This window comes from Callospermophilus lateralis, chromosome 7, assembly GCF_048772815.1.
Source record: "Callospermophilus lateralis isolate mCalLat2 chromosome 7, mCalLat2.hap1, whole genome shotgun sequence".
Classification (NCBI taxonomy): domain Eukaryota; kingdom Metazoa; phylum Chordata; class Mammalia; order Rodentia; family Sciuridae; genus Callospermophilus; species Callospermophilus lateralis.
In genome coordinates this window covers 3,596,417-3,617,321 of record NC_135311.1, presented here as the reverse complement: position 1 = coordinate 3,617,321, position 20,905 = coordinate 3,596,417, and the positions used below count along the sequence as shown (strand labels likewise).

Below are 20,905 nucleotides of genomic sequence, written 5' to 3'. Positions count from 1 at the left end.
ATATTCAGCAAGACAGGTAAATACATAAATAGGACAGTTATTAATACTTAACACCAAAAAAAACCCAAATAAGGGGCTGGGGTTGTGGCTCAGCAGTAGAGTGCTCGCTGAGCATATGCGAGGCCCTGGGTTCGATCCTCAGCACCACATAAAAATAAATAAATAAGATAAATGTATTGTGTCTAATGACAACTGAAAAATAAATATTTAAAAGAAAAACCCAAATGACCCAATCAATACATGGGCAAAGAAACTGAATAGGCACTTTAGAGAAAAAATACAGTCAGTTAACAAATATAGGAAAAAATGTTCAACATCTCTAGCAATTAGAGAAATACAAAGCAAAACTACACTGAGATTTCATCTCACTACAGTCAGAACAACAATTATCAAGAATACAAGTAACAATAAGTGTTGGTGAGGATGTGGGGGGAAAGGTACATTCATACATTGCTAGTGGGACTTCAAATTGGTACAACCACTCTGGAAAGCAGTACGGAGATTCCTCAGAAAACTTGAAACTGAACCACCATTTGACCCAGTTATCCCACTGCTTGGCATATACCCAAATGACTTAAAATCAGCATAATATAGTGACTCTGCCACATCAATATTTACAGCAGCTCAATTCACAATAGCTAAACTATGGAACCAAGGCTAGGTGCCCTTGTACAGATAAATGGATAAAGAAATGTGGTGTGTATATATAACACAATGGTTACTCAGCCATAAAGAAAAATGAAATTATGGCATTTGCTGATAAATGGATGGAACTAGAGACTATCATGCTAAGTGAAATAAGCTGATTCCAAAAAAACCCAAAGGTCCTTGAAAGCAAAAGACCTTTGGGGGGCTTCTTACTAGAAGTCATAAGTTCTAAAATAAAAAACTAAGGCACCTGTGACCTTGTAAGAAGTCATTGGTAAAGTCTCACTGGGAAACAGACTTAAAGTTTCCAGAGATTCTCTGGTTGGGTAATATGTCTCAATTTCAGGTGGGTAATCCCAACATTCCTGGGTTTGCACCAAGCTTAAAAAGAAGAAACACTTAAAATTAAACATAAATCCAAAATTAGGAAAGGTGAATTTTTGCCAGGTATGGTGGTACATGCCTGTAATCCTGGCTACTGGGACGGCTAAGGCAGGAAGATCATTAGTTCAAGGTTAGCCTGGGCAACTCAGATCAATTCTATTTAAATAAAAAAATAAAAAGTGCTGGGGTGGTAGAATACCCCTGGGTTTAATCCCCAGTATATCTGTCTGTTTATCTCTCACATACACACATGCACACACACACAGATTTTTGCTTTCATATTTTTTATTTTTTAGTTATGGTTGGACACAATACTTTTATTTATTTATTTTTATGTTTTGCTGAGTATTGAACCCAGGGCCTCACACGTGTTAGGCAAGCACTCTACTGCTGAGCCACATCCCCAGCCCTCAGACATATTTATAACACATTTAAAACACAAAATTATCCTGCCAATTCTTCTTTCATATTAAGTTTTGAGTAGCTAAATATGACCCTGAATTACCTTCCTTGATTCATATACCACTTACATAGCGGCCCATTTACGCCAGAGAAGAGGAAAGGGACATTTAGTATAGTAAGGGACATTTTATAAATGTTCAATATTCAGCAAGACAGGTAAATACATAAATAGGACAGTTATTAATACAGAGATTCAGTATTTAACAGAACACTTTGGGAGAATGAGTCAAGGTCCATTCTGAAGAACTCTCTGTGCTCCTCAACCTACCAAGGGTCAAAACTGGTCTAAAATTGAAACAAAGGCTTGAGAGGACTCTTGAGTACCAACTCTTCCTAAGCCCTATAGAGTGATACTGGAGTATCTAAGGTTTCAGAATTACCAGTGTGCTTTATGAAAAAAAGATCCCTAGGTCCTACCCCCAGAAGCTCTGGCTTAGTAGATATGAGGCAGGGCTAAAATCTGCATTTTAAGGGGCTTCCAAAGCGATTTCCGTGGAAGTAGGCTGGGGAACCACACTTTGAGAAACACTGACTTTCATACATACTGCCTTGTGTGAAATCATTACAAATTGTGCTGAGAAACATTAATAATATAAAAACTCTGTTTAACAATGGTAAACAGGCCACCTCAACATAAGCAAAGCATAACTTATACATGTCTATCATTTGTATGAGCCGAAAAAGAAAGAAGAGAGCATAAGCAAGAGTAAGGAAGGAGGCAGGGAAGGAAAACAGACTTGTACATTATATTCTCAACCAGCCAAATTTGAGATTCCTTCTAACTTGGTAATAAGAAGATTAAAAAAAATGTTTTTGATGACACTGGGTATTATAGACCATGGCAAGGATATGAGCTGTCCTCTATATTGAAGGACATGGGGAACGTACACAAATCTTATTAACTGACTAAGAATCCTGAAGTATTTTGTCAAGATTCTATTTGATAGCTGATAAACTGAATATTGGCATTTTGTGGGAAAGGAACTAAAACTGAGAATCTTATTGAGTTGCTGCAGATCTCATGTATTTAGCAACTAAATGTAGTGATTTGGCCTAAGTGCAGTCCTATCAAACCACGCTAAGTCATTGTAGTTAGTGTACCAGGACCTGAAGGGCATGTCTGAGATGATATTAGCTAGGCTGTCTTTGAACACAGATACTTGAATACATAAAAATTCAAACTTTGGTGAGATTCCCTTCCCAACATACTTACATGTTGGCTAAGTTTCCAACACAACAGAATTCCATAAATGTTTAAGCATATTTTATAGTCCTTGCCTAAAATGACTCATGGGAAAACATCTGTGTATCAACTAAACTCTAGTTCTTAACTGGGTGACTATGAAATTACAAAACTGAATCTAAAAATGACTTGATAATAGATTTCTGTGCTTTAATTAAATTCAGATTTCCTATATTTTGCTAAAGAACAATCCAAACCTATTTACTTCTCTAGTACCTTGTACTGTGTCTGGTACATACTTGGTGCTCAAGAAATATTTTTTTGTTGAACATATAAATAGAAGGATAGTGTTTGGAGTCCTGTTTATACAAAGAAACAATATGTATTGTGAAACTACTTTGATTTCTATTATCTTTTTAGGAACAGGAAGACTTCGTTGGCTTTGGCAAAATCAAAGAACTACTGCAGAGGTTTAGGCCCTTTAGTATTTAGCCCTCATCACCAAAAAGATGTAAATGTATTGGTTAGAATGATCTATTAATACATAGAAGAAAATGTCATTATCTGAAAAAAAAAAAAACCAAACAGGTGGAAGTTGCATTTTAAAATCCTGTCTCAAACACTGAAAAATTTCCTTCCCCAAAATTCTGCCAAGATTTAATTATATTTAAAAGATTTTTGCATTTTCTATTTCAGCCTCTTGATATGTACAAGAGGTACATATCTTACATTGGTAAGACAGCTCCCCAATCTTTGGTAATTTTCTGGGCCAAAAAGAGACTTATTACTTTCCATCAGATACATGATAAAATAACTATCCTACCTAGATATGAGATTATAGACTAAGGTCAATGGTTGACTTCTTTGTAGTCTTATCTAACTCAATTAATTTAAATAGATGAACATTCCCTCATAAAAAGCATACAGAAGGTACAAAATAATTCAAGTGAGCTATCAGAATCATTACAAATGCAAGTACTCCCCAGTGTGAAATCATGAAAAATAAACGGAAAAATTTCAACTACATGTGAATCTGCCAAAAGAGAAATTTTAAGATATGAGTGAAAATTTTTGTATGTTTTCTTTACTAATTTTTGACAATTCCCATTCCAGTATTTGTAGCAGATGCAAATTGAAAACTAACTTTAAAACATTTAAGGAACATCTTAAGCAACACTATCCAACAGAATTTTCTGTGGTAATGAAAATGTTCTATATTTGTGTTTCTAATATGACAGCTACTAGCCACATATAGCTACTTAGCCCTTGAAATGTGGCTACTGTAACCAAAGAACTGAATTTTAAACTTTATTCAAATGAATTTAAATCTAGATTTAAATAGTCACATGAGAAATAGTAGCTGCTAAATCAAACACCACAACTATAAGATATCAGACAAACCAAAGCACAACTAAGCATAAATGTCCAATCAACTGCAGAAATGCAAGTTGTAAAAACAAATGATTTTGCTACTGCTAAATCACAATTAAAAAAACTTGTAATGTTAAAAATCTATCTGTGCTCAGTGGCACACACCTGTAATCCCAGCAGTGTGGGAGGCTGAGGCAGAAGGATTTCGAGTTCAAAGCCAGCCTCAGCGACTTAATGATGCCCTAAGTACAATATAAAAAAGGGCTGGGGATGTGGCTCAGTGGTTAAGCACCCAAGGGTTCAATCCTGGGTTACAAAACAAAACAAACAAAAAAAGAAAGTCTAAATGTCATTATTAGGGGCTAGGGATGTGGCTCAAGCGGTAGCACGCTCGCATGACATGCGTTGCAGCCTGGGTTCGATCCTTAGAACCACATACAAACAAAGATGTTGTGTTTGCCGAAAACTAAAAAAAAAAAAATAAATATTAAAAAATTCTTTTTTTTTTTTTTTTAAGAGAGAGAGAGAGAGAGAGAGAGAGAGAGAGAGAGAGAGAGAGAGAGAATATCTTTAATATTTATTTCTTAGTTTTCGGCAGACACAACATCTTTGTATGTGGTGCTGAGGATCGAACCTGGGCTGCATGCATGCCAGGCAAGCGCGCTACCACTTGAGCCACATCCCCAGCCCTTAAAAAAATTCTTAAAAAAATAAAAATAAAAAAATAAATAAAATAAATGTCGTTATTACACAATTTTATCTTCAGCATATCATAATGTTTTTGTATATCTCTGTTTTAGCACTTCTTTTATAAAAAATGTTTAGTTATTATTAATAATAAAAATTATATGTCTATGTATAGATGTATAGTAATCCAAGCTTTCTGGGTGCTAAATGGAGGAATTACAACTGCCTGCATCAACATCTACATATCCCTTCTTTTTCCTTTTTTTTTTTTTAATTAGTTAAGTCACTTATCAGGCTGCAGGGCCTTTCAAAAATGACTGGAACAACAGGTTTAAGAGGTAAAAGGGGGCATTAATAGAAGTATTATGGGGACATTAACTTACCATGACCATTTTCCTTTGTTCATATAGTTTCTGTAATTGGTAAGACTTTTCCTCTGCTTTGATGTAACCTTTCTTCACATCATCAACAGCCTATCACCAAGACAAAGGCAGGGAAGAAGGAAATGTAAAAGTCATTATCAAGTACATTTTTGATCAAAGTAAAGAGATAGATGCAATCTCAGAAAAACCTTTATCCATCTGGATCATCATTACCATCACAGTGAACTGCTACATGGGTATATTTATTGGAATAACTAGTATTTAAAGAGTACCTGGTGGGGGAGGAGCATGGGAGTAGGAAAGATGGTGGAGTGAGACCAAGATACATGTATGATTGCACAAATGATGAGATCTTACTTGGGGTACAATCAGAGAAGTCAAAAATTGTACTCCATTTGTGTACAAAGAACATTCTGCTGTCATATATAACTGATTTAGATAAATAAATAAGTAAATAAATAAATAAAGACTACCTGGTATGTGTGTTCAAGGATTGTTCTAGGCATGTAAGGGATTTGATTTCTCTTGTCAAGAGACTTAAATTCTGGCAAATTTATCCATGTGAAAACAATTAGCACTGAAATAATACCACATTAAAAGTAATAATGAGCCCAGCTCTCCTGTGAGCGCAATAGCCAGACCGAGGGCGGCACGGGGTGCCCCTACCTTGCAGGCCTGGGGGTGCTCAGCCCCAAGCTCTACAAACTTAGGGCCTGAGGGAGGCAAACAAGGAGAGTGTGCCCAGGCACTAATGAAACAGCTGCTCCACGCGTGTGCAAGGTAGGCGGAACTGTGACCACCGACAAAACAGGCACAGTGGACTGCCAGACACATCGCTCAGATTGGGGGAGAGGCAGAGCCGCCGGGCGCCTGCAAGTTACGCAGACCTGCGAATCACCAGCAGATCAGGCCCAGCAACCGCGGAGCGGCAGAGCCACCCCCGGGCCTGCAAGGTAGGGGCACTTGCCACCCACCAGCAGGTCAGGCCCAACAATCTGCGGAGGGGCACAGCTGCCCCACGAGCCTGCTAGGTAGGCAGAACCCTGACCATCCACAGAACAGGCCCAGCGGCCGGCCAGACACATCGCCCCGCCCCGGTTGGGGGAGGGGCAGAGCTGCCGGGCGCCTGCAAGTTAGGCAGACCTGTGAATCACCAGCTGATCAGACCCAGCAACCGCGGAGTGGCAGAGCCACCCCCGGGCCTGCAAGGTAGGGGCACTTGCCACCCACCGGCAGGTCAGGCCCAACAAACTGTGGAGGGGCACAGCTGCCCCACGAGCCTGCTAGGTAGGCAGAACCCTGACCACCGACAGAACAGGCCCAGAGGCCGGCCAGACACATCACCCCGCCCCGGTTGGGGGAGGGGCAGAGCCGCCGGGCGCCTGCAAGTTAGGCAGACCTGCGAATCACCAGCAGATAAGGCCCAGCAACCGCGGAGCGGCAGAGCCACCCCTGGGCCTGCAAGATAGGCGCACTTGCCACCCACCGGCAGGTCAGGCCCAACAAACTGCGGAGGGGCACAGCTGCACCACGAGCCTGCTAGGTAGGCAGAACCCTGACTACCGACAGAACAGGCCCAGAGGCCGGCCAGACACATCGCCCCGCCCCAGTTGGGGGAGGGGCAGAGCCGCCGGGCGCCTGCAAGTTACACAGACCTGCAACTCACCAACAGATCAGGCCCAGCAACCGCGGAGCGGCAGAGCCACCCCCGGGCCTGCAAGGTAGGCGCACTTGCCACACACCAGCAGGTCAGGCCCAACAAACTGCGGAGGGGCACAGCTGCCCCTCGAGCCTGCTAGGTAGGCAGTACACTGACCACCAACAGAACAGGCTCAGAGGACGGCCAGACACATCGCCCCGCCCCGGTTGGGGGAGGGGCAGAGCCACCAGGCGCCTGCAAGGTAGGCAAACCTGCGTCTCACCAGCATATCAGGCCCAGCAACCCGCAGAGCGGCAGAGCCACCCCCGGGCCTGCAAGGTAGGCGCACTTGCCACCCACCGGCAAGTTAGGCCCAGCAACTCTCGGAGGGACACAGCTGCTCCACGCACATGCAAGGTAGGCGGAACCGTGACCACTGACAAAACAGGCCCAGTGGCCCGCCAGATACATCGCCCCGGTTGGGGGAGGGGCAGAGCCGCCAACAGTGCCTTTTAGGTAGACAGACCTGCAACCGACAGACAGAACAGGCCTAGTGGCCAGCGGAGGGGCAAAGCCGCTGCTCACACCTGCAAGGTAGGCGGACCTGTGACCACCGAAAGAACAGGCCCATCGAAAGTACAGGCACAGCGGCCTCCCGGCGTGGTAGGCACATTGCCTCAATTGGAGGAGGGGCAGAACCACCGCCAAAGCCTGCGAGGGAGACTTTGCAGCTATACAAGAGCAATATAAATATATAGGGGGAAAAATCAATAACACAACAGTTTCACCAAGCAGAAAGAAACGCAATCAATATGAAAAGACAAGGAAAGAAAGGACCACAAGCAATGCAGGTCAACTCAACTTTAGAAGAGGTAATATCTGCAGCAGATGGAATGTCAGATAAAGAATTCAGGATATACATACTTCAGATGATCTGGAGTCTCAAGGAAGACATTAGACAGCAAAATCAGACAATGAAAGACCACTTCGACCACTTTGACAATAAATTACATAAACAAATCCAAGAAGCAAAAGATCAATTATACAGGGAGATAGAGGTTATAAAAAACAAACAAACAGAAATCCTGGAAATGCAGGAAACAATAAACCAACTTAAAAACTCAATTGAGACTACTACCAGCAGAGTAGATCACTTAGAAGATAGAACATCAGACAATGAAGACAAAGTATTTCAACTGGAGAAGAACATAGACAGCTCAGCAAAGCTGTTAAGAAACCAAGAGCAGAACATTCAAGAAATATGGGATAACATAAAGAGACCAAACTTAAGAGTCATTGGGATACAGGAAGGTACTGAGGTCCAAACCAAAGGAATGAGCAATCTATTCAACGAAATAATACGAGAAAACTTCCCAGACTTGAAGAACGAGACAGAATCCCAAATCCTAGAAGCCTACAGGACGCCGAATGTGCAAAATCATAAGAGATCCACACCTAGACACATTATAATGAAGATGCCCAACATACAGAATAAGGAGAGAATTTTAAAAGCTACAAGAGAAAGGAAGCAGATTACATTTAGGGGTAAACCAATCAGGATAACAGCTGATCTTTCAACACAGACTCTCAAAGCTAGAAGATCCTGGAATAACATATTTCAAACACTGAAAGAAAATGGGTTCCAACCAAGAATCGTGTATCCCGCGAAATTAAGCTTTAGGATGGAAGATGAAATTAAAACCTTCCATGATAAACAAAAGTTAAAAGAATTTGCAGCTAGAAAACCATCTCTTCAAAACATCCTCGGCAAAATATTACAGGAAGAGGAAATGGAAAATATCAATGAAAACCAACAGCGGGAGGTAGTACAGTAAAGGGGGGGGAATAATCAAAGAGGAAAACAAACCATGTTTAGTAACATAAATAAACAAATATGGCTGGAAGAACAACCCATATCTCAATAATAACCCTAAATGTTAATGGCTTAAACTCACCAATTAAGAGACACAGGCTAGTAGAATGGATCACAAAACAAGACCCAACAATATGCTGCCTTCAGGAGACGCATTTGATAGGAAAAGACATACATAGACTGAAGGTGAAAGGTTGGGAAAAATCATATCACTCATATGGACTTCGGAAACAAGCAGGAGTGTCCATACTCATATCAAATAAAATAGATTTCAAGCCAAAGTTAATCAAAAGGGATGAAGAGGGACACTACATACTTCTCAAGGGAACCATACACCAACAAGACATAACAATCATAAATATATATGCCCCAAACAATGGTGCAGCTATGTTCATCAAACAAACTCTTCTCAAGTTCAAGAGTCTAATAGACCACCATACAATAATCATGGGAGACTTCAACACACCTCTCTCACCACTGGACAGATCTTCCAAACAAAAGTTGAATAAGGAAACTATAGAGCTCAATAACACAATTAATAACCTAGACTTAATTGACATACATAGAATATACCACCCAACATCAAGCAGTTACACTTTTTTCTCAGCAGCACATGGATCCTTCTCAAAAATAGATCATATATTATGTCACAGGGCAACTCTTAGACAATATAAAGGAGTAGAGATAATACCATGCATCTTATCTGACCATAATGGAATGAAATTGAAAATTAACGATAAAAGAAGTAAGGAAAAATCATGCATCACTTGGAGAATGAACAATAGGTTACTGAATGATCAATGGGTTATAGAAGACATCAAGGAGGAAATTAAAAAATTCTTAAGAGATAAATGAAAACACAGACACAACATATCGGAATCTATGGGACACATTGAAAGCAGTTCTAAGAGGAAAATTTATTGCTTGGAGTTCATTCCTTAGAAAAAGAAAAAACCAACAAATAAATGATCTAATACTTCAACTCAAAATCCTAGAAAAAGAAGAGCAAAACAACAGCAAAAGAAGTAGAAGACAAGAAATAATTAAAATCAGAGCTGAAATTAATGAAATCGAAATGAAAGAAACAATTGAAAAAATTGACAAAACTAAAAGTTGGTTCTTTGAAAAAATAAATAAAATCGACAGACCCTTAGCCACGCTAACGAAGAGAAGAAGAGAGAGAACTCAAATTACCAGCATACGGGATGAAAAAGGCAATATCACAACAGACACTTCAGAAATACAGAAGATTATCAGAAACTATTTTGAATCCTTATACTCCAATAAAATAGAAGATAGTGAAGGCATCGATAAATTTCTTAAGTCATATGATTTGCCCAGATTGAGTCAGGAGGATATTGACAACCTAAACAGACCAATATCAATTGAGGAAATAGAAGATACCATCAAAAGACTACCAACTAAGAAAAGCCCAGGACCGGATGGGTATACAGCAGAGTTTTACAAAACCTTTAAAGAGGAACTAATACCAATACTTTTCAAGCTATTTCAGGAAATAGAAAAAGAGGGAGAACTTCCAAATTCATTCTATGAGGCCAATATCACCCTGATTCCTAAACCAGACAAAGACACTTCAAAGAAAGAAAACTACAGACCAATATCTCTAATGAACCTAGATGCAAAAATCCTCAATAAACTTCTGGCGAACCGGATACAAAAACATATCAAAAAAATTGTGCACCATGATCAGGTAGGATTTATCCCTGGGATGCAAGGCTGGTTCAATATACGGAAATCAATAAATGTTATTCACCACATCAATAGGCTTAAAAATAAGAACCATATGATCATCTCGATAGATGCGGAAAAAGCATTCGACAAAGTACAGCATCCCTTTATGTTCAAAACTCTAGAAAAAATAGGGATAACAGGAACATACCTCAATATTGTAAAAGCAATCTATGCCAAGCCTCAGGCTAGCATCATTCTGAATGGAGAAAAACTGAAGGCATTCCCTCTAAAATCTGGAACAAGACAGGGATGCCCTCTCTCACCACTTCTGTTCAACATAGTTCTCGAATCACTGGCCAGAGCAATTAGACAGATGAAAGAAATTAAAGGCATAAAAATAGGAAAAGAAGAACTCAAATTATCACTATTTGCAGATGACATGATTCTATACCTAGCAGACCCAAAAGGGTCTACAAAGAAACTATTAGAGCTAATAAATGAATTCAGCAAAGTGGCAGGCTATAAAATCAACACGCATAAATCAAAGGCATTCCTGTATATCAGCGACAAATCCTCTGAAATGGAAATGAGGACAACCACCCCATAAAAAAAAAAAAAAAAAAAAAAGTAATAATGATATAGAAAAAATATACAGTACAGACTATAAGAGAAATGTGCAGTCAAAACAGAAACACTTAAAGCTAATCATAGTTACAAGGAAGGCCTTGGATAGACCTCCAAAGGACAGGCTGAATAAGAGAAAGTACACACTGAAGTCAGGAAGCAGGAATGGGTTTGAGCTTAAAAAACACTTAGAGATATGCCTGATTTCAACAAAGGACACGTGAGGGGAAAATGAAAGATAATGCTGGATAGATAAGCTTAGCAATAGATTATTTAAAGATCCCAAAAAGCATACACAGGAATTTCATTTAAGGAAACAGGTTTAAGTAAAGAGCTTTATGAAAAAAAGAAAGAAAAAAAAAAGCAATAAAAGTTTGTTTGTTTCGTTTGCAATCCTGGGGATAGGACCCATGGTCCTCTATCACTGAGCTACAGGGTTTAAGTCACCCAAATTGGCTCTAATTTGTATTCCCTCTGCCTCAGCCTACCAAGTAACTGGGATTTTTTTTTTTTTATTGGTTGCTCAAAACATTACAATGATCTTGACATATCATATTTCATACATTTGATTCAAGTGGGTTATGAATTCTTATTTTTACCACGTATACAGATTGCAGGATCACATCCACGTTTATACATACTTCCATACTAGTGTCTGTTGTATTCTGCTGCCTTTCCTATCCTCTTCCTATCCCCCCTCCCCTCCCCTCCCATCTTCTCTCTCTACCCCATCTACTGTAATTCATTTCTCTTTTTTTTCCTCTTTCCCCTCACATCCTCTTATATGTAATTTTGTATAACAAATAAGTAACTTGGATTATAAACATGTGCCACCACACCTGGCAAAAATTTGTGGATTTTTTTTTTTTTTTTTTTTAAGAAAGACTGATTTTTGTCTGAGTGCCAAATGAATTAAGCTGAGAGGAGAATCAAAGTGAGATCAAAGATGCTGTGGTACTTAAGGTAGGAATTATTTCCCATAGTCTTAAGGGAAAAGAGTTGGACAGTAAAATGAGTTCAGGACCAAATCAAGACATTAGTTCAACCTTTACCTCTGTCAACTACCAATATGTACTTGGGAAAGTCATTTAAACTCTCAATCTGTAAAACATGAATAATGCTCATCTCTTCAAAGACAATAAAATGAAATAATAGATGTTAAGAATGTTTAAAAGTATATAATCAATATTAGTATCAATGGTATTTAGTATCTTTTTGCTCTAAGAACCACACAAGGATATGAACATCCTGCCAGGAATTATTTAGCAGAAAGATTATGCCAGACTCTCCCTAAACTTGGCCATACAAGTGGGGCTCACTTGAGCAAAAAAGATCATAAGTACAGAGGGGATGCTGAATAAGAAATGCTATGTAATGTCCTAAAGAACCCGAACATTTGCTATTTATCATCACAAGGTTGTGCTATTCCTGGTCAAATTTAAATAAAAGCTGGGGCAGAAGTAAAGAGGGCAAATAAACAAATGCTGGTTTATCCAGTTTCCCTCCATATTTTTGGGTTTAGCATGTGCAGATTCAACCAATCACAGATAGAAAATATTCCCCCCAAATCGTGCCTGTACTGAACATGTATAGGTGAGTTTTCTTGGCATTATTCCCTAAACAATACAGTATAACAACTATTATCTTAGCACTTAAATTGTATTAGTTCTCATCTAGAGATGATTTAAAGCATGCAGAAGGACGTGGTAGGCTACATGAACATACTATGCCATTTTTCAGAAGGGACTTGAGCATCTTAGATTTTGGAATCCATGGGGGTGAAAAGTGAGTCCTGAAACCAATCCCTGAGAATACCATAGGTAGACTATAACTTAAAGTGTTATTTAGCTAAGGGAAAAGGCTTTCCAACTTTTTCTGATGACCAAATAAAAATACTTGTTTCTATTTTATTCAGATCTCAATACCTAGAGTGGTGTCTGTCTCATAGTAGTACTTATCTGATAAATATTTTCCCAGGGCAGAGGTGGGTCAGAGCAATTATCAATTCCATTTAGCTACAATGAATGAGCTCTATTTCACATGAGGCAGTAAAATGTTCTCTCTTTTTTCATTTCGAATCAAGATTATATTGCTGGACTATCCCTGAGTGGAAAATATAAATAGCACCACACTAGATTCCTTTTCTTCTTAATTAAAAAAAAATTATTTAAGTAAAAGATATACATAATTTGGGGCTGGAGTTGTGGCTCAGTGGTAAAGCTCTTGCCTAGCATGTGTGAGACCCTGGGTTCGATTCTTAGGACCACATAATGAATAAAATAAATGTTCATCAACATCTAAAAAAATTTTTTTTAATACACATAATTTAAAACTATTACTAAAAGGCTCCTAATAAAAAGAGCAGTCTCCTGATCCAGAGCTTCATTCCATAATGGCAGCTACTTTTAAGCACCTTAAGCAGTTTTTATGATCATCCTTCAATAATTCTAAATGTCATGCTTACACTAATAATTTCTGACTTACTGATTTTAGACACTGTTGATTTGCTGTGTCATACACATTGAGCTCTAGCTCTCATATAACACCCAAATACTCCCTCTTCCTCTTCCCTCAACCTCTCAATAAATTTAATCAATTCTCTACATTACTTGAGCGTGTGAACAGCACTCAAACTAAGGCACTGCTGTACTCTGCCTTCCTTTCTTGTGTGTGTGTATTTGTTTTGTTTTCTCTGACATTAAACTGCTTCACGTTTTTGTTCGTTAACTTTCTATTTACAAACAATATCCAGTTCTTGTCAACCACTTACAAACAGTAACCAGTTCTGAAACCCCTATAACCAACACCAAACACCAAAACTTCTCTAGAGTCATTCAAATATTTCCTACAAATTGTAGACAGTTATCATCTGCTATGGTGTCCTCTCCTGTTCTCTTTGTCCTTGCAGGTTTATGACCTTTGACAATCCCATTACAGTTCTTTTAGTAAATTTCAGGAAGGAACAGCTTAAGTGTGTGTATGATCTACCAGGTTTATCTAGAATTTAAATATAAACTCCCAAGAATTTCTTCCTTATTAAACTTTTTAAAGAAGAAGGCTCATTATCCTCATTAGATATTCGATATCTAATGTCTCATCAATTTTAAGGTACACATTATTTCACATTCTAACATCTGAAATTGGGCCATATCTTATAATCAATGATGTGTCGATTTAATTGGCAGCTTTTTTCTTTCTTAGCAATACATAAAATATTGGTGTATCTTATAATCTACAACACTTTAGAAACATATTAGATATTCCTATCATCAAAATAATAACACAAAGGCCAGGAACAGTGGTACACGCCTGTAACCAGCAGCTCAGGAGGCTGAGGCAGGAAGACCTGGAGTTCAAAGCCAGCCTCAGCAAAAGCGAGGCACTAAGCAACTCAGTGAGAACCTGTCTGGAAAAAAAAAAAAAAAATAAGGCAGGGCTGGGGATGTGGCTCAGTGGTTGAGTGTCCCGGAGTTCAATTGCTGGTACCCCCCCCACCCAAAATATAATACAAAAATAACTAAAACTAATTAAGGAAAAATGAATATTACTTTCTAAAAGACACAATCAAAATATCATTTGAGCCCTGTACAATGTCAGCAGAAATATGAAATGATGCAATCACTATGGAAAACAGTATAGTAATTCCTCAAAAATTAAAAATTGAATCACTACATAATTCAGTAAAGCCACTTCTAGGTATTTTATTTTACTTAGTTGTAGATGGACAAAATACCTTCAATTTATTCATTTATTTATTACGTCGTGCTGAGGATTGAACCCAGGGCCCCACATGTGCTAGACGAGCACTCTACCACTGAGCCACAACTCCAGCCCCACTTCTAGGTATTTTAAAAAAAGGTATCTCAAAGGGATATATCTGAACCTCATGTTCAAACAGCATTATCCACACCTACCGAGAGGTGTGGAAGTAAATTGCATGTCCATCTACAAATGAACGAAAAAATAAAATGCAGTGTATACATACCATATATTATTAGTGAGCCTTAAAAAGGAAAGAAAATCTGTCATATATGTACCTTAAGTACATTTTGCTAAGTGAAATAACCCAATCCCCAAAAAAGACAAAAACTCTCATTCCACTTACATGGGTGAGGTATCTAAGGTATTCTAATTCATTGAGATAGAAGAAAGGTAGTTATCAAGGGTGGCAGAGAGAAGGAAATGAAAAATTGTTATCTAATGGGCAGATAGTGTCACTTTTGCAAGATGAAAAGCTTCTGGAGATCTGTTATACAACAATATTAATATACTTAACACCACTGAACTACATGCTTAAAAATGGTTAAGAGGAACTGGGAATGTGGCTCAGTGGTAGAATTTCTTGTCTAGCATGTGCAAGGCCACAGGTGTGAACTCCAGCACTATGAGCACACACACAGACATAAGCAAATAAATAAATAAATAAAATTACATATATTTACATATATTTAATAAAGTTAAATAAAATCAAACTGTATATCTTAAATATGCATAGCCTACTGTGTATCAATTACTTCAATAAAGCTGTGAAATAATTTGGGGCAATAAGAAGAGTTCAAAAAAGCTGCTGGTATGAGATACTGCTACAACAGCAATAGCTTTTTATATCCCTAAATTACTTTTGTCTTACAGGTTTATAATTGAAAAAGCAATTTCATATGCTCGGCCTCATCTAAATTCTAATACTCATTTAATAAAAACAGCTGTAAAACACTATTATTCCTCTCTAATCCACCAGAAAACAGACTTCATATCAAGGCTCTGCTAGAGATTTACTCAATGTAAAGCTTACATTGAAACAAATATTCTGACTCCAAGCTAATGACTTTTTCACTCCAACAATGAAAAAAATTCCACTCATAATAGCAAAAAAAATGTAAAAATTTGGAGAATTAGTTTAAATCACATGGGAAACAAAACTATAGAACTTTATTTGAGGAAAGAGGAGTTGAATAAAATAGAAATCTTATGTATTTAGTTGGGAGTATTGCATTTAATAAAAATAGTAATTATTTTGGGAAACTATAAATTTAACAAAATTCCAACTGGAATAGTTACAGGGTATCTTATAAGGTATTACAAAATGGGATAAAAATCATTTGGTAAATCACAAGTAAAATGGGCATGACTACTGAGTGTTTTAAAAGAGTAGGGTGCTATATGTAGATGGATGTTGAATGTTCCCCAAAGGCCTGTGCTAAAGGCTTGGTCCCCTGGGTGGCACTATTAGGAGACGGAGGAACCTTTGGGAGATGGGGCATAGGTCATTGAGGACTTGCTCTCAAATGGTACTTTAGGACTGCAGTCTCTTCCTTTCTCTAATTGCTTCATGGTTTATGACAAGCAATTTGCTCCATCATGCACTCCTGCTATGAGATGCTGCCCTGGCCAGAAGTCCACATCAATGAGGCTATCCAATCTTGGACTGAAACCTCTAGAATTATAATCCAAAATGAATCTTCTCTTTAAATTAATCACCTCAGGTATTCTGTTACAGTAACATGAAGCTGATTAATACAGAAGGCTTAGCTTTATGAAATATTATCACACAACAGTATCATAGTATCACACAAATAAATAATAACCAAAATGGGGAGCTTTTGGTGCAAAGAGTGCTTCTGCAAACATGGTAGACATTCCTAAAACCCCTCTAGACTTCCTTTCAGAAGTGTGTCAAGCACCAACCTCAAAAACTGACCTAGGATGGGTGCAGTGGCACATGCCTGTAATCCCAGTGGCTCAGGAAGCTGAGGCAGGAGGATTGAAAGTTCAAGGCCAGCCTCAGCAATTTAATGAGGCACTCAGCAACTTCGCAAGACCCTGACTCAAAATTAAAAAATTATTTTAAAAAAGGGCTAGGGATGTAGCTCAATGGTTAAGTGCCCCTGGGTTCAATCCCTGGTATAATAATAATAATAATAATAATAATTTTTGACCTAGTATAAGAAGGGCAAAGATCTGGGTGTGGCAGCCCATGCCATTAATCTCAGAGACTTGAAAGGCTGAGGCAGGATTGAAAGTTGGAGTCCAGCTTGGGCAATTTAGCAAGGCCCTATCTCAAAATAAATTGTCCCTGGGTTCAATTCCCAGTACCTTCAAAAAAAAAAAAAAAAAGCACAAATTCTTTGTTATGCCCAAGGAAACTGGCATTATGACAGGAAATAGAGGTGCTATAGTGGGTACACTCTGCCAATTTTCCAGAAAAAGACTACAACTACAAAGAAGATCGTGCAGAGATTTCAGTGTATTGAACCCAAGTGCAGACCTAAGAAAATTCTGACTTTTAAGAGATACACATATTTTGCATGAAGAAGAGATAAGAGAAAGAGCTAAGTGATTCTAAGTTTCATCTTTTGTTTTATTAGGGATACAATATAATCTTGAGGTTCAGTTCACTTGGGAAAAAAATAGGGGATGTTGAGTCAAAAATAAAAGCAGAAATCAACTGAAAATCCAAAATATAGACTATCTGTGTATGCAGCATTTCTTAATTTTTCACACTAGCTTTTTCCTCTTTCATTCACACCACATACCTGTATCCTTTTCATCTTTCTCATCCCCATAGTAGAGTCAAATTATAATATCTGTTAGATAAATATTCAGTGTTTATATGATTATTGCTCTAATAATTATGAAATTTATAGCAAAGTCACATAATAGATACTATTTTTAGTTTTCATCTCTTTTATAACATTTTGCTTTTCCTCAGCTAATTTTATCCTCCTTCTTCATTTGCTTAATTTTCTGTGTTCTTGTAATTAACTGGTGGCAGAGTGAGTGCATGCCGAGCATGTGTGAAGTTCAGTACGGAGAGCCGGTGGCAGGCTGGAGGTGGGGATGTTCTTATTACTGTACCATTTTGGGTGGCTTTTTTTTCTTTTCAGCCCTAGGGACTGAATCCTGGGCTTTGCATAAGACAAGCACTCTGCCACTGACTACTGTATTCTGGTCATTATGTGACTTTTTCTTTTCTTTTCAGAAGCCTATATAATTTTTTTTTTTTTTTTGTCTCCATCAGTCTTGCTGGGCACAGTGGCACAGGCCTGTAATCCCAGCAGCTCAGGAGGCTGAGACAGGAGGATCTCGAGTTCAAAGCCAGCCTCAGCAAATGGCAAGGTGCTAAGCAACTCAGTGAGACCCTATTTTATTTAAGATAAATAGGGCTGGGGATGTGGCTCAGTGGCCGAGTGCCCCTGGGTTCAATCCCTGGTACCAAAAAAAAAAAAAAAATGTAATTTAAAAAAATCCAAAATCCATCAGTCTTAAATTTCACCAACACAAGGCTTGCTGTGGATTTATTTTCATTTATTATGTTGAGTCCTGTATGGGAAATTTGTGTCTTTTCTGATCTGGTTTTTTGAATTGTTATATTGATAATATCTAATTTTTATTTTTTTTTTGTCTCTCCTTTTGGAACTCTTAATATTCTGATAAGGGAACTTCTTGTTCTGACCCATTGTTTCAATATCTTATCTCTCACATTTTTAATTTGTTTTCTTGTTCTATTTTTTCCAGAACTTTCTCAGATTTATCTTCTAGTCATATGTGTATGTAATGAGAATGGAAATGGGGGAGGAAGAAAACAAGTATCTCATCTTTGATGGTAGAAAATTAAGATATACTGCATGATCTGAAAAATTGAGTAGAAGTAATATAATTCCTTGGTTTTTCTGTGTCAGAGTTGGCCATAAGGAAATTCTCAAGCCAAGAGCAGTGATACATACCTACAATCCTATCATCCCACCAGCTTAGGAGGGTGAAGAAAGAGGATTCCAAGTTCAAGGCCAGCCTCAGCGACTTAGTGAGACCCTGTCCCAAAATTTAAAAATTAAAAAAAAAAAAAAAAAAAATCTCTGATAACAAGATCCCCATTTCAGATGGAGTCCATCAGGAAGGAATGCTGCACAGAGAGGCCAAGAAGAATCTGAACAAACAAGCCTTGCCGGGTATTCCCTCTCGGTCTATTAGCATTAGATTATAGTATTTTTGTCCAATTCCATTTTGACATGGTTGTCTATACTTCAATCATGCCCATGCATAAAAGTCACCACAAAAGCCCAAAGGAGAGGGTTCTGGGAGCTTCTGGACTACTGAATACATGGAGATTCATAGGGAGGTAAACAGACCATATCCGTGTGCCAGGAGGGGGTACACTCCAACTCAGGAAGATGGAAGCTTCTGCACTCCACACCTTTCCAGACCTTTCCAGACCTTGCCCTGTATGTCTCTATATTTCTCTCATTTTATGCTTACTTGTAGTCTTTAAAACTTCTTTATAATAAGCCAGTAAATGTTAAGTAAAGTGTTTCCCTGAGTTCTGTGAGCTGCTCTAGCAAACTAATCAAACCTGAGAAGGTGGATGACCACCTACTTGTAGTTGGTTCAGAGGCCAGGATTTGTAACTGGGTCAAAAGTGAGGGCAGACCTGGGACTGAGGCCACGACCTTTGGGATCCTGATATTATCTCCAGGTAGACAGCCTTAGAACTGAGTTAAATTTAACAATGCCCAGCTGGTATCCACTATAGAATTACTTGCTTGCTAGAGGGAAGCAATCCCTATTCCTATACTGACTATGGGATGAGAGAAGAGGGGAAACAGGTAGTTTATTTTTCCCACACAGTATATATAATATTGATGAAAAAAATTGTGAACAGGGCTGGGGATGTGGCTCAAGCGGTAACACGCTCGCCTAGCATGCACGGGGCATTGGGTTTAATCCTCAGCACCACATAAAAATAAAATAAAGATGTTGTGTCCACCGAAAACTGAAAAATAAATATTAAAAAATTCTCTCTCTCCTATCTTAAAAAAAAAAAAAGAATTCTGAACAGACACCTAGCCATAATGCTCATTTTCTGCTGTTTAAAAATTATTTTACCTCTAAAACTTATGACATCTTTTGTAAAATAGGATAGAAATTTTATAAATATAACTCAGACCCAGGAACAAAGTGGCTTACCCAAGAATTCACAATGAATTGGCAAATTACCAACTATAACAAACAGAAAAAGAAACCAGGATTTTCAGGAAGATCAATTCACCCACCTGATGAAAGAAATAGGTAACAGCAAGGTCATTGTCATTTAAGAGGATTTCTTCTTCTGTTGTAAAAAGCCACTTTCGAATAGTCAGGCAGGTGCCTGGCACAGCGGATGTATAATTTTGGACGTAGAGTTTATGAGGAAACTCATTAGGAGCCAGCTTACGTACTGAAGAAAAGACAAAAGAAAGAAAGCTGATATAAGGAATTTTCCTAGTATGAACTATGCCAGGCAGATCAAGAATGGTATGTTATCATTGACCAAAGCATCAGCTCAATTTACCAAGGAGCTCTGCCATGGGAACACAAAATAACCATGTATTTAGCTAAACATATCCCTGCTAACTGTAACTATGACCAATCCAGCCTCAAACTGACTGAAATTTATCACTTGAATGGAGGCTCCTTCAGTTAACATGATGACTCTGTGGACAGCATGAACTCCAAACTGAGTTAAAATACCTGATCCATTATCTGAACATCTTCAGAGCAAGCCTCTCCTCTTACCCAACTATGGGCACTCACAAACTCTCCTGTGGCCATTCTCAATGAACTTTTTATTAAGACCTGAAAAGCTCTTCCCATCCCGCCCCATCCCTGAAACCCTAAGGCTTCCATCACAAATAAAAGTGTGTTCTGAATAATATTACTTCTCCCTAACAGTGCACAGTAGGATAAAACACTACCATTTGGGGCTGGGGTTGTTGCTCAGTGGTAGAGCAGTTGCCTGGCATGTGTGAGGCCCTGGGTTCAATCTTCAGTACCACATATAAATAAACAAGCAAGCAAATAAATAAATAGATGTTTTAAAGCCAAACAGACATATTCTTGAGGTCTATTTGGCTTTAAAACATTGTGAAAGACAGATTTAATATTTCTCATTTTATACAAAGTGAAACCTCAAGCTAACAAAGGGA

At 38.3% G+C, this 20,905-nt stretch overlaps 1 protein-coding gene across 3 annotated transcripts in view; it reads right to left on the bottom strand.

Annotated features, from left to right (window-relative positions):
• Window positions 1-20,905, bottom strand: part of Snx27 (sorting nexin 27) — an 83,734-nt gene that overhangs the window by 7,852 nt on the left and 54,977 nt on the right. For all 3 annotated transcript variants that reach the window (XM_076861901.1, XM_076861900.1, XM_076861902.1), the window contains exons 7-8: window positions 19,994-20,157; window positions 5,119-5,208 (exon numbers count right to left, since the gene is read on the bottom strand). In XM_076861901.1, the coding sequence (XP_076718016.1) occupies window positions 5,119-5,208; window positions 19,994-20,157 (254 nt within the window). The remainder of the gene's footprint in view (window positions 1-5,118; window positions 5,209-19,993; window positions 20,158-20,905) is intronic.